The sequence below is a fragment of the Rhizophagus irregularis genome, chromosome 3, assembly GCF_026210795.1.
Source record: "Rhizophagus irregularis chromosome 3, complete sequence".
Taxonomy (NCBI): Eukaryota; Fungi; Glomeromycota; class Glomeromycetes; order Glomerales; family Glomeraceae; genus Rhizophagus; species Rhizophagus irregularis.
In genome coordinates, this window is record NC_089431.1 from 5,017,237 (window position 1) to 5,032,872 (window position 15,636).

Here is a 15,636-nt window from a genome sequence, read left to right on the forward strand (position 1 = left end):
TATAATTTTAAATAAGTTAAATGAGAGTTTGAATTCTCGAAAAAAAAAACCTAAATTAAAAACCTTATTTACACAGCCTGAAGATCATTGCAGATCGCTTTCAATGTATAGTTTTTGTACATCATATTGAACGCCGAACGTACCAAAATTAGTTTAATCTTGAACTAATTTGGTACGTTCGGCGTTCGATTAAGTACACGAAGAAGCAAAGAGAAAGAATGCAAATTAGTCCTCGTCATTGAAATCCCTTGCATTTGAAAGATTATTATTCTGAATGAGCGTGACTAAAAACTTCTTTGTAATCGAAGAGAAATTTGGTGAATCAAAAATCTTATTCGGTTCTTTGGAAATTAAATAAGTATAATATTTTTGAAGTTCTAAAGAATCAGTTATAATGCTTGTTTGATATATCAAACCAAAATTCTGTGTTCCAACTGTTCCATCCAGTTTTTATCGCAAAAGTATTCCAAATAAGGAATTAATTCTTGAAAATTAAGTTCATTGGCAGCAAACAAAATTTAATGACGTCAGGGTCATATTCTTCCAATGAAAGTCTTTCTCTACAGCAGATGTATCTAAATAAAATAATATTAATAAAATTAGAAACATGTTTATTAAAAATGATAACAATAATAATGTGGTTCATATACAGTATACTAGAAAAACTAAAATTTGCGATTTCATTGGGCGTGGCGGACAGAGAAATTCACGTGATCATTTTTTTTCATAGTGCGTAGACATCGCTTCGCTCCGGACAATAATTTACCTTAAGATTATTTGAAAAATTCGGGTAAAATATTTGGTAATTTAGTAGGGACCCCGAAATATATATAAAAAGGTAAGGTGACCTTCGAAATTTTTACTAATAGCTGTACGCAAGGGTTTTCTATAAGTTCAGTACGCAAAATTACCTCCTTACTTTGGATAACTGATAATTGAAAAAATACGCAAATTAATTTCCTAACCTCCGATTATCATGTGATTTACCTATTGTTTTCTGATCAAACTTAACGTTTATCGAAGAATAATTTTTTAAAAACTTAATAACTTCATATGTCTCATAGTTATATAAATGTATTTATTAAATGCACAAGTATTACACATTTTTTTGCACTAAATAAAGCCCCTACATATATATTTCGGGGTCATATTTAGTATGTGTTAAAATTCAATCATTATAGTTGATAAAAGTCTTTTCAAATAAGGAGAACGACCATATGAGCACGAAACACTTATACGTCAAAGTCATTACCAACTTCAATAGTAATATCATAGTATTTCTCACCGCTTAGAATTTCGAGAAAATTTTTTTGATAATTTTTGGTAAAAATTTATTGTCAATCATTGAAATCAATGGTTTAGATTATTGGATTGACGTTTGAGTCTAAAGATTAATATTTTAGAAAAATTTCTCAATAGAGTAAAATAATGTGTATATTATATCCCTATAAGAAATATGTATACGGAAAGGATACGTTTTGTATACATTTTATGTACGTTTCTATAGATTCCGTATACAAATTCCGTATATTTAATAAGCAATTCATTTTTGAACATTTTTTAAAAAAACTAATGTATAAGAAATGTATACGGAAAAAATTAATCATGCGGAATGTATACGGAATTTTTAAATTCCGTATCATAACACGAGATCACATGATTGTTTATTGTTTTGTTATCAGTATAAAATTTATATTGGTATATCATAGTATGTGAAATTTGCCTGCTAATTTTGTGACATGCACATTGACTGTTATGATACGTTTTTTGTTTTTTATATAAACCTCCGATCTTCCTTTCTGTCTTTCCTTTCCTTTCTCTTTCTCTTGTCTTATTTTTGTTATTTTTTCTAAAATTTTCTTCTTTCTTCGTCACCCCCTTTTAATAATAATTTTTTTTTTTTCATATCTCACTTTAAAAAAATTTTTTTTTCGTCACTCTCCTTTGAAAAAAAATTTTTTTTTCGTTACTCCCTTAAAAAAAAATTTTTTCTTTTATTCCCACTCTTCTTTTTTTTAAAAAAATTTCTTCTTTCTATTTCTATTTCCTCTTTATAAAAAAATTTTTATTTTTCTAACTTTGACGTCCTCCCTTTAAAAAAAAATTTTTTTTTAACTTTCCTAACTTCGTTACCCCTCTTTTTAAAAAAATATTTTTTTTTGGTTTATTCTTTATTCCCCTTTCTTCTTTATTTATATTTAATTTCATAGGCCAGCAGATTTTTTTTGTGAGAATATTCAGTTTCTTTTTTCTTTTTTGTAGATCAGTTTGGGAGTCCTTTTCTTTTTGTAGGATGATTCAGAATTTTTTTCTTTTTTTAGGTCAGTTCAAATTTTCTTGTTTTTTTGTAAGTTGGGTTCAGATTCTTTTCTTTTTGTAGGTTGTTTCAGTTTTGTTGCTTCAGAGTCTTCTTTTTTTGTAGGTCAGTTTTGGATTTATTTTGTTGTTTTGGTTTCTTTTTCATTAGACGCCTCATAATTCTTTTCTTTTATGTAGGTCAGACATTCTGGAGTTCTCTTTCTTTTTTTGTAGGAATGCTGACCTTTGGTGACTTGGACGATTGCAGATACTATATGAGGGGGGGGTTTTGTTTCCAATCTTTTTTTTTGTTCTTTTAGGTTGTTTGACTCCAAATGAACCTGAACTTATAGATAATTTTGGTTGCAATAGGTGGTTTTAATGAGGAGGGAATTTTCATAATGTATTTGTATTTTGTTTATTTTTTATTTTTTATTTAATTTAATAAAGTGAAATTAGATTTATGTAAATACAATTATAGTAAACTGTAATACAAATAGTAAATTCAGTGACCAAATCGTATAAATTTCGTGATAAAATCAGTGATCAAATCATGTAAATTCCATATAAATCCCGTGCAAATTCCGTATCCAAACCATATTTTTAGTGATACGGAATTGTGCATTTTTCCGTATCCTATTATGATACGTTATTTCTAAGGAAAAAAAATCGTATAAAAACTTTATAAAAAACGTATCCAATTTTTTTATAGGGTATGATAAATATTTTTATTTGTTTCAATGAACACTTTTTAAAAGCTACAAATAAGCTCTTTTAAAATTAATCATATTTTAGGTCGAATCAGGTCGGTTGTTGGATCAGTCGTTAACATCTTAAGGTCAGTACTTTTCTTACCGCGATACTCTGGTTTTTTTTCAATTGTAGTGATTAAATATTTATCTCCTTGAAAAAAACATTGATCTATAAAATTAAAAAATAAGGCTAGTTACAAAAATAACTAAGTAAGATACCGTTCAGGTAACCTTGGATGCAATTGGGAAGAAACTAGCTGATCGTACTTACATATTTACATATATGCGATCGATGGCCTCTCACATACTTCTCTCTATTGACCTTATATTTTTTTTTCATTTTTTTTTTAATTTTTTCATCTGTTTTTTTTTTCTTTTAAACCAATTTTTTTTTAAAGCGAAAATTTTTTTCAAATTTTTTTTTTCAATTTTTCCGATTTTTTTTTCAAACTCTTTCGATTTTGTTTTTTTTTGAAACCAAAAATTTTATTTTTCAAATATTTTTAATTTTTCCTCTTTTTTATTTTAAACTGAATTTTTTTTTATATAATTTATAATTTATAATTTTTTTTATTTATTTTATATATATATTTTTTGTTATATAAGTATACGGAGAAAAAGGCACTTACCGTAACACCGTAGCATCGATCCGATCAACTGATCCAAACCCAAAGGATGAAAGAAAATAATTAGGAAAAAAATTATAAGAATCAGCTCTACCATAACACCGCAGCGTCAATCCGAACACTGATCTTGAATCAAGTCTAAAAACCAATAAATCGAGTAAATGTAACATTTTAATTTTATTGTCCTTATTATTTAAGCGTAAAATACTTTTGCTTAATACAGTTTTGAAAAAAAATAAACGTTATAATAATGTAAACTATATAAGATTGTACTCGATTCATCATGTCAACTGAAATAATTATAACTTAATAGCTAATTAAAAAATACTTCAACATTGATTTTATTACAATATTTAACAGTTAAAATTTTCTTTCTATTTATCAATTAAAAATCAATCCTATACAACTTGAAATATTTCAATTTTTCCTATAGCATCCCACCCATCTGTATTTCTGATCGGTTTTTCATAAGATTCTTTGTGACATTGAATTAATCCATTGGTAGCTAGAAGATCTCCATTACCAAATGATGGACCCTCAGTGAATCCGTTGCAAATGGCATTATTTTCATTTCTTACACGACTCAAAATAATATCACTATTCTTAAAAGAAAATATAAAGCTATCATTGGTAATACCATAATTTCCATCAAATTTCCATTCAATCGGATTATATCCTCCAAGAATTTCGTTACTATCTCTTATTTTATAAATTGTTACGGTGCGGAATTGATTCTTACAAGCTTTTTGGCACTTAACTTCCCTAAGTATCGAACTAAAATATCCAAATTCAGTATGAGAATCACGATACAATAATTTGAATTCATTTGAGATTGTCAACTTGTCTGTAGTTTCTAATTTATCAATCCATTTTGAGATTAATCCGGCATGTTGATTTGTAATGATATTAGAATCAATATTTTTTGATTTAATCTCTCCAACAGTACGAGGTTCTGATCTTTTAATTGGAGTATCGTCATTATTATTATCCAAAAAATATTCTAGCAAATTATTATATAATTCTTTTGGTAAGATTTTTTTATAAGGTTTTACTTTTTTCAAAAATTCTTTGGAAGTTAAATTACGGAATCTAATAAAAGGGATACATTGTTGTAAAGTACTCTTTAAAGTATTGAAATCATCTTTTGAAAAGCTGGTAGGATCAGAAGGAAGTTCTGGATTTTGTGCAAGTCCCCATTTAATCACATGTTCCCAAACTTGAATTTCGCTCATTTGATGATTATCGTTCTTAATAATCGTAACTAAAAGTTTTTTTGGAACCGAAGTGAAACGTGGTGAATTAAATATCTTATTTGGTTCTTTTGAAATCAAATTAATACAATATTTTTGAAGTTCTAAAAAAGAATCGTTTTCAAAACTTGTTTGATATATCAAATCAAAATTCTGTTCCATCCAACGTTTTTTATTTTCAATCAAAAAGGATTCTAAATAAGGGATTAATTCCTGAAGACCTAGTTCATTAGAAGCTATCAAGATTTTAATGATATCTGAAATATCATATTCCTCCAAAGAAAGTCTACCTCCATAAATATACCTAAAATAATAATAATAAAAAATATTTATAAAACAAATATTTATAACGCATGATGAGAGGTATTTTTTTTTTTATTACCTTAAGATTATCTGGAAAGTATCAGGTAAAATATTTGGTAGTTTAATATTTGGCAAAGTTCCATCATTTTTCTTTATATTAGTTGATAAAATTCTTCGCAAATATGAGGAACGATAATTTAAAATAACCATATGAGCACGAAATATTTTTACGACAGGGTCATTACCAACTTCAACTGTAATATCACAATATTCGTCATCATTTAAAATTTCAAGTAAATTTTGTGTTAATTTTAACAAAAGTTTATCATCAATCATTATAATTTTTAAATAAAATAAATTAAAATGTGAATTCTCGAAAAAAAAAAAACAAACCTTATTTATACAGCTTGCAGATCATTGCAGATCGCTTTCAATGTACAGATTAACTAATTTTGGTACGTTCGGCGTTCAATAAGTGCACGAAGCAGCAAATAGAAAGAATGCAAATTTGTCCTCGTCACTGAAAGTCCCTTGCATTTGAAAGATTATTATTCTGAATGGTCGTGACTAAAAACTTCTTTGTGACTCAAAAATCTTATTCGGTTCTTGGAAATTAAATAAGTATAATATTTTTGAAGTTCCAAAGAATCAGTTATAATGCTTGTTTTGATATATCCAACTATCCAACCAAAATTCTGTGTTCATCCAGTTTTTATCGCTTTAAATCAAAAAGTATTCCAAATAAGGAATTAATTCTTGAAGACTAAGTTCATTGGCAGCAAGTAAAATTTAATGATGTCTGAAGCATCATATTATTCTTCCAATGAAAGTCTTCCTCTACAGATGTATCTAAATAAAATAATAAAATTAGAAACATATTTATTAAAAATGATAACAATAATAATGACGGTTCATATACAGTATATAATTTACCTTAAGATTATTTGAAAAATTTCGGTAAAATATTTGGTAATTTAGTATGTGTTAAAATTCCATCATTATAGTTGATTCTTTTCAAATAAGGAGAACGACCATATGAGCACGAAACACTGATACGTCAAAGTCATTACCAACTTCAATATAATATCATAATATTTCCCACCGCTTAGAATTTCGAGAAAATTTTTTTGATAATTTTGGTAAAAGTTTGTTATCAATCGTTGAATAAAAGACAAAAAGAACTTTAGCTTTAAAAACTCAAATACAAGGTGCGCCTTAACAGGTAATCAATGTCGTGATTTTCGGCAACCGTAATGACGTGCTCCTTAAACTTTCTACTTTTTGTACAATATTACTAGTAAAGGTTGTTAAGGTAGTAAAAATACTATATATTTTTATAATCGAATAAAAATATTTATCATATAATATACAAAATATTTTTTACTCTATTTGAGAAATTTTTCTAAATATTGTCAATCTTTAGACATCAAATGTCAATCCACCGACTAATCGTGTATTATTTGTTTGGCTATAAGTTCATATATTTATTCATAAATCTATTTATCACTAAAGCATGCTATTTTCATTTATTTCGTGTAGATATTTTTAAAATAACCTTATAAGCACGAAATATACTTACGTTAGGATCATCGCCAACTTCAATTGTAATATCATATTTTTCATCGTCTAAAATTTCGAGTATATTTCTGCCAATAAAGTAAGTTTAAGTGCTCCTTTTAATGGAAATTTACTAAACGCCACGTGACAGTATAATTGAATTTACATTAAATAACGAATTTTTATCAATTTATAATGAGAAATCTTAGGTCAAATTTTTACAGGAACGTTTCAATTTGATCATTTTTTATTGAGAAATTATTTTCGGGGTTTCTACTTTTAAATTTAGATAATTAAATGAATTGGAAATCATAAAGGTAATATTTTTTTGGGTAAATTTTTGATTTTTTGGTTGAAATTCTAATTCTAAGTTGGAATTTAAACATTGTCACTTTTTTAAGTATTGTTTAAGATTAATTTTTACTTATTCCGAAATAAAATCCATTTTTTTTTAATCGGTAAAATGCTTATCATAAAAAAACGAGGAAAAATAAAATCATTCTAAAATAAGTTAACTGATTTTGGTTAAAATAGTTTATTTTGAAACAAGATATAATTGAAAATTGATAACTTAACTGATAACTTAACTGCGTATTACATTGATTTTGAATTATTGTGTAAAGTTTTTTCATGATAATATTCTTAGGAGAAATATTAACTAGCAAGTTGAAGAACAAATTTATGATTTTTTATATTTTTTAAAAAATTCTTATAATCATATGATAAAGATATTGTAAGCTTAGTGTGAATGAATTTACAAATGAGAATTAATGAATGAATTCAATATTAAATTAACAGTGATTCAGAATTGATTGATGAAATATTGACTAAAATTTTTGAATAATATTTGTTCTTGATATGAAAAATTTGAAGGGCCCATGACTCATTTAGTATTTCAAATATTTTGGATAAGTGGATTATATTTATTAATTTTAACACTTTTATTAAATATTATAAGTCTTGATTTTTTTAATTGCAAACTTTAAACTTTCTGATTTATCAATTATCAATGAATAAAATCATGATCAAAATTATATTTATATTTATATCAAAAGGAATTGTGTAAAGCAAAGGGATTGTTTGCTCTACACCAAAATCGCCAAAATCGATCCATTTTTGGAAAAAAGAATAAAAAAAAAAGAAATATTCGTATTTTTTTTTTTTTTGCGCAAAATCAGTTCAAAATACTAACACTTTTCACATAATCTTATTTTACCAAAGGTAGCATGGCATGATTTTTATTTTATCTGCACAAAAATAATTCGAGAAGGGTTTCATAGACATTACACGGATATTACTATGAACTTATTATTATTGAGATTATTAAGGTGAAAAAAAATGATTTAATATTACGATTATGTGATGTCATCGATCACAATTATAAATTTTCAGTCTGTAACGAAGACAAAAATCTATTTAACAATAGACTTTTTTGGTTACTCTTTACTTCGACTTAGCAGGTATTCCTTATAACTAAGTAACCGGCTTGTGTAAACTGCTTCCATATGAGTGGGTTTATTTGGTTTCCATTTCATCAAGTTATAAATGCGCCCAGAATTGTGTGAATTTGACAATTGACAATAAAGAGGCGATAATTTTCCAATTTTTTCTGGGGATTTAAATAAATTACCACCAACAGTATCATCACGAATTTTTTCCTTATCTCTTATTCTACATTCACATAATTCTTCAATGAAATCTGTTACTTCATATATAGATGGCCGCTTCGAAGAATCTTGATCCCAGCACCTCTTTAGCAAATCATTGTATACTGGTGGGGCAAAATGACATGTTTGCGGGCGAAGACCATTAAAAACTATATCTAATACTAGAGATTCATTATGAGGCCGATCTGCAAACGCAATAATTCCACACATTAATTCCCATAAGATGACACCAAGGCTATAAATATCACCTTCTTGAGAACGTTGCTTTCCATAAAACATCTCTGGCGCAACATTAGGAATTACCCCATACAATTTTTCTTCTGATTCTATTTTTTCTTCTGATTCTACTTCATCAATTGGTCGACACAAACCAAAGTCAGAAATGAATGCATATTCTTCGTTCAATAATAGAATATTTCCACTATGGAGATCGCCATGGACCCATCCTTTTGCATGTATCTTTTTGAGTTCAGCACATATGGTCTGAGCTATACCCAACTTGTTTGGTAATGAAAGGTTATCAAAATTTAGTAATAAATATCGCCGAAGATCACCTTGTGGTGCAAAGCGCATGATAAACAGGTATTCTAATGTCGAGGGGTCCTGTGTAATCCCGTATAAATGACAAAAATCGAACTGAGCTTGAACCTATATATGTAATTAGAGAAATTAATACCACATATACTGTATATATAATATCCTAATTTATGAAAATTAGTACCTCTGAAAGAAATGCTTGTGTGATTTCCATGTCACCCTTCAATTTCTTTAGAGCAACTGTACATGGACCACTTCGATAATGATATATTTTTTTTTTCGTCTTATAATCCTCTATATATTCTTCCTCTTCTAATGATTTAATTCCCCAACTCCACGTTGCAGAAAACACCGTACCAAATCCACCTTCACCAATCTTTTTTATTTGGGACAAGGAGTTGTATGGAACCCATTCAGGATATCGTTCGTATGAAGAGAAAAGTTGTGTTACCTGTATGAAACAATCAATTAGTTCATTACCACTGGTCCAACTCGAAAACTTACTCTGCAAAATTATGTGAAGACAATTTTCACAAATGTATGGCAAGTTTAAGTTGCATTTAGCAGCCAATAATGAATCATGTTCTAGTTTTAGACTATTTGGGTATCTTATTCTCTTTGGATTTAATGTATTCGGAAATTCATTATCAATTCGAAAATTACAATTTATATGTGGATTTTTTTCCTTTAGTTCAAAAAATTCACGAAGTGACATATTCCAGCTGGTTAAACAGAATAACGCAATTTAAGAGTTAACTCCGGTATTGGTTACACTTTTCATTGTAAAAATCACAGCCTGAATCACATTGTTACACCAATTATATCTAGATCATAGATTATTTATTTATTTTATGTGAAGTAATCTAGATCATAGATTATGTACAACGTGGAGCAACATGAGTCTAGACCTCCAAAGTCACATGACGAATCTGACAAACTAATCACGTGCTATTGTGCCAGCTCGGATCAGCACCCAGAAATTCTTCGATCACGTGATCTGTTTTTATTTATCACATCGTCACACCCTGTCCGAGTTTCACTGTTTATATTTATCTGAGGGACTTAGATTTTTCAAGTAGATGAAATTCTATTTGTCACGTTTTATTCATCACATCCTAAATTCTTCGATCACGTGTCAGTGCATAACGCCGGCCGAGTTCGAAGAATTTTCTGGGTGCCGTTGGGGTAGTTGCCAGCTCGGTTATTATCCTCTGTGGACGATGTGATAGATTGTATCGCCGCAAACTTTAAAGAAATTTTTTCGGTCTTTTAGGCCATTTTTTATTAATATTTTTTTCTTTTTTTTTATAAACCGAAATATTTTTCTTGGTTGGGTTTTTTCTTTTTTCGGTTTGGGTTTTTTCTAAAACAGAATTTTTTTTTTCCAAATATTTTTAATTTTTCTTTTTTCGAATTGTCTTTTTTTAAACCGAATTTTTTTTTTAATTTTCAAATAATCTATACAGTATTATCCCCTGATCGGCACCATTTACACGATTATACAAAATTACAAATACTGGGTAGCAAATTTTATATCCGTTCCTAGGAGATTTTGCAGTAAAAATTAACTTTTGATTATACTATAATAGACGGCTTTGAAAATTTGAGTAATTCAGAAAGTTTTGCATTTTCCAAATGAGAAAAACTTTCTTTTAATTTATTTTTTGTAATCTCAATATTATTTTTCAAGTGTAATAGTAGAAGTTCCGAAACTTTAATCATTTTTTTAAAAAAACTTTTAAAATGAAAAAAAAAACCAATCGAAAGAACTATAATTATACTCAAAGTGATATACTATAAACAATTACTATTGTGTAAATGTCAAGGGATGAATAATATTTATATTTTTAATATGGTTTTTTCATTAATTTTATATAATTTTATTAGCTATATAAGCATACGGGAAAAAAGGCACTTACCGTAGCACCGCAGCATCAATCCGATTACTGATCTAGATTCAAGCCTAAAAAACAAAAGTAACAATAAAATTGTGTTGATAAATAAAAAAAAACACAATATAATAAAATTAATATAATATTTTGAATGAAAATATTATGCTTAATACGAAAGTTAATTTCGATAAAAATGTACGGTTGTAATAATGTCATTTGGTAAACGTAATATTTTATATATCATTATATAAGAAAATTAATTATTTTGAACAAAATATATAATATTTTAGGAAGAGGCTAACAGTTGAAAGTGATATATGATTACTTGATACAATGATACTGTATTATTAATAATGAAAAATATATATGGACGACAACATTAGATCCTTTCACCACCCTTCGTACCCACCATTACCATCTTCCAATAATTAATAATATACAGTCGGCCCCCTTTATAGTCACACCCCTCGGGACAGAAAAATAAGGGTGTGATTATAAAAAAAGTCATATGTTGTGACTATAGAGGAGGTTTTTCTAATATATTTATTAGTACATTGGGCCAAAATATGGTGTGCTTATAAAGGGGAATTTTATATGTTGTGATTATACGGAGGTGACTATATAGGGGGTCGACTGTAGTTGGTGCAATCGTAGGATTTTTGTTAAGTGGCATTTTCTTTATTTGGATATTTCTTCATATATAAATAGAATAATAATGAACAAAACCAAAAATCTATTAATGAAAATAATAATTATAATTACAGTCAAGAAAAAGCAATACAAAAAGGATATTCATAATAATGGGCAAGAAATTATTCAAGTGCTTATAAACGAAAATACAACTAACTACGAACCTGATTATCATGGGCAAGAAATTATTCTAACACTCAAAAATAAAAATACAACCGACCATGAGCCAATAATAGTTCCAGCTAATGATTATAATGGACAAGAAATTATGCAAACGCTTAAAATGGAAATTCAACCAACAATGAACCAATAATCCAGCTCCAGCGGTAATGATAATCAACATCTAATAATGATGGGTTATCATCACAAATTTTTAAAGATGAAATACTTCAAACTGTTAAACAAGAAATTATACGACAAACTTTGAAAATGAACTTCTTCAAGCTGTTAGGGATAATAATTTTGATATTAAAAAAAAATGCAAGTCAAGATTAAAATCAATGATCAATTTCTTTCAAACAACAAAATTTTTATATACAATAATTAAATATTACCTCAATGTAACAACGAATCCAATTTTTTTAAAAAAATAACTTATACAATATGTTTGCTGTTATCAAAGAGTGATGTACTTTTAATTAAATTAACTTTAAATTTTGATATAACATCGATTTGCGCCAAAATTTTATTTAACTTAGACTAAGTTTATACGTTTATACTCATAATTATTAATTATCCCATTAAAAATAAAATTTTATTATCAAACAAGTTAACTTAATCAAAACAGGGAGTTTAAATAGCTCCATATAAGACAACATCTTAATAATGTTATAAATAATAAATAAAGTATACAAATATTAAGAAATGTTTAAATTTCGAAATTATGATATTAGTCTATTATATTTATCTCGTAATTGTTGATTCACTATAAAAAATGCATTTTCCACATATCTATTTAAATCATGTAAATATAATGGATTGATAAAACCTATAATGAAAATTTTGTATGTATTTGGCGAAACCATATGGTTCGCCAAACCATTAATGAATCCTTCATCTAATCCTTTGGTTTATTTGACATAATACTGTCACTGATGATGGCATTTTTTCTAAAAAAAAAATTGTACAGCAGCATGAAAAGAAAGGATTTAAATATATACTGTATGTTAACGTTAATTTTTTGTCAATAATAAAAAAAAATTATTATATTATATCTTTTTTTTTAATTATTTCAAATCATTAAAAAAATTCTATCCTATTATTCTATTGTATGTACAGTACAGTACAGATGTACTATAATAAACTGAATCTTGAACACTATAAGATAAAATCACAAATACTGTATTACATTTTTTCTCTGAGTTTCTGATTACTAATTCTTTAAAAAAAGAATTTATATCTTTTTTTTTTGATTTAGTTAAATTATTTTTTTTATTGGTTTTATAATTTCAATTAATATTAATTAATTTAGTTAGTAAAATCTATGCGAAGTAAAATTGTATTTTGACAAATCTTTTAGTGATGTAATTATAGTAAAAAGCATATTATTGTTTGTTACATGGCTTAACAGGATTTCAGGAAAATCTGAAAATAAAAGAGTTTTACTTGATATATTTTTATAATATTTATTGTATAAATGTAAATTTTTAAATGAACGTTAATATTCTTAAATAATGATTAAAAATTTGTTTTATAAAAAGAATGCTTTCATCTGTTAAAATTCAGTGTCAAATTAAATTTAAATGTTAGATGGGATTTTAGCGCTTTAGATGAAACCTAAAATCTTTTCATTTATAGAGTATAACTAAAAAAATTTGGTGACACTTAGATTAACCTGTATAAATAATTTTAAAATTGTATAATGTGGAAACCCGTGATATTTCCGCGCCCGATGTTTTAATGAGGCTAATCCGGTTCCAGTTAATCCAGTTAATGAAAAATCGAAAAAAAAGATTAAATTATTTTTCTTTCTCGGTCATACAATCAGCCGCAGAATATTTTTAAATTTTTCCTTTCCGGTATTTTTTTCTAAAATTTTTTCGAGGTTTTCTTTTTTTATCTCCTTTTTTTTTTTGAAAAGAAATCTTTTTTTTTTTGGTTTGGTTTTTTTTTTCCAAACTGAAAAATTTTATTTTTTGTTTCTTTCGAAATTTTTTTTTATAAATATTTTTCTTTTTTCGGTTTGGTCTTTTTTTTCAAACTAAAAAAAAAAAATTTTTTTTCCCTTTTTTCTTTTTTTTTAACAGAAAATTTTTCCTTTTACTATTTAGGTTTGGACCGGTGATCGGATCGATGTTACGGCGCCACCAATCCACCATCATACCTGCTTTTATCGAGAACGTGTATTAAGGTACTCATAGTATCTGATAAATCATCAAAACTATAATTGTATTTAATAACATAAATTGTAAATAACATTGTATTTAATAATATAATAAATTGTATTAATAGTTTATATCATTTCAATATTGTTGAAATATTAGCCAATTCTTATCTTTTTATTTTCGATATACTATAATTCAAAATTATAAATAAATAAAAACCTTAAATTAATATTATATAAAATCTAATATACCCAATAAATTTTATTATTATATTATTAATTCTGTTGCGTTGTATTAAAAATAATAAATTAAATGGTTTTTTATAATCTTTCATGTTCGTTATTCATCACGTTGTATATTTAAAATAGATTTAATTAAAAACGACTAAAGTAAATTAATTGACATTTCATCAATCATGTTTATATTGATTGATAAATATGATTTAAAAATACAAATTAATAGTCTATAAATAACAATCTTTACCAAATTATTTGAATACGGTATTAATCGACAATATAATCAAAGGCTATGATCTATTCATTAAGTTTAACCACCAAATTTATTAAACACAAATTGTATGCACCGGAAAAAAAAATAAAAGTATAGTAGGAAATAAAAAAAATTAGAAAGTACGATTTGAGAAACATATATTTTTCTTTTTTTGGTCGTGAGGCGTCAAATACTTCGTCTAAAGGTCACAAATTTATGTGGGCACAACATGAAGTTTGATCGACAATTTGCATTTTATTAATTTATTACGGTTTGAATGGACGAACTTAAAATAATTCTTTCTCCTCCTTTAATAAATTACATTATGTCTACTCTTCGATATGAATTAATTTATGCAACAAATAATAGAGCAACAATGTTAACTGATACCAATATTTACAATGATATACACAAACAATTTGAATTTCGAAAACAAACAGTCCTTGCTGATAAAATTCTTACAAATGATGAAATAACTGAAGCAATAAGAGAATTAACTAAAGATTATGATCTAGGTAAAGTTAGAAATAATTCAGGGTCAAAAAGAATTTGTGAAAATTGTGACCAAAATTGTTTAGCCACATTATATTGTGAATATTGTGTCCGAAATTATTTAAAAGAAAATTTTTCAAATTGGACATCTGGGAATGATGATATTGACAATTTAATACAGAAATGTCAAATGGAATCACTTAATCCACAAATGATAATTGAATGGATTCCATATAACAATTTGAAAAATATTAATTATTTGACAAAAGGTGGATTCTCTGAAATCTATACAGCAGACTGGATTAATGGAGATTATGGTGAATGGGATTCTGAAGAACAACAGTTAAAAAGACTTGGAACTTTCAAAGTAGTACTTAAAACGTTAGAAAATGTTGAAAGTGCAAATCAAAGTTGGTTTGAAGAGGTTTGTATAATTTTATTTGAATTTATTTATAAAATCCTAAGTTTTTTGTATTAATGATAGCATGCTGTCGTTTAGGCTAAATCACACTTAACTATAAATAATAAATGGTCAGTTATTGCTCAATGTTATGGAATGACACAAAATCCATCAAACGGAAATTATATGCTTGTAATTTTGAAAATGGATATAGATTTAAGAAATTATTTACAACAAAATCATAATCAACTTACATGGAAAGATAGAATGAAAATTATTGATGAAATAACTCGCGCGCTTTATTATATTCATAAAGAGAAAGCAATTCATAGAGATTTGCATTCTGGAAATATATTATA

General features: G+C 26.6%; 3 protein-coding genes across 3 annotated transcripts; 1 reads left to right on the forward strand and 2 right to left on the reverse strand.

Moving 5' to 3' along the window:
• Positions 1 to 4,074: 4,074 nt before the first annotated feature.
• OCT59_021224 (uncharacterized protein) lies at positions 4,075 to 5,565 on the reverse strand (the record flags this gene model as incomplete). The annotated part of the gene is made up of 3 exons (XM_066149720.1): positions 4,075 to 4,697; positions 4,797 to 5,230; positions 5,309 to 5,565. 3 exons carry the CDS (start codon positions 5,563 to 5,565, stop codon positions 4,075 to 4,077), a joined length of 1,314 nt encoding a protein of 437 aa, XP_065990599.1.
• A 2,657-nt stretch (positions 5,566 to 8,222) lies between these two features.
• On the reverse strand, positions 8,223 to 9,705 carry OCT59_021225 (uncharacterized protein; the record flags this gene model as incomplete). Its single annotated transcript, XM_025323371.2, has 2 exons — positions 8,223 to 9,101; positions 9,175 to 9,705. 2 exons carry the CDS (start codon positions 9,703 to 9,705, stop codon positions 8,223 to 8,225), a joined length of 1,410 nt encoding a protein of 469 aa, XP_025188349.1.
• A 1,892-nt stretch (positions 9,706 to 11,597) lies between these two features.
• On the forward strand, positions 11,598 to 11,885 carry OCT59_021226 (uncharacterized protein; the record flags this gene model as incomplete). Its single annotated transcript, XM_066149721.1, has 1 exon — positions 11,598 to 11,885. The coding sequence occupies one exon, from the start codon at positions 11,598 to 11,600 to the stop codon at positions 11,883 to 11,885; it is 288 nt and encodes a 95-aa protein (XP_065990600.1).
• Between the last annotated feature and the right edge of the window lie 3,751 nt (positions 11,886 to 15,636).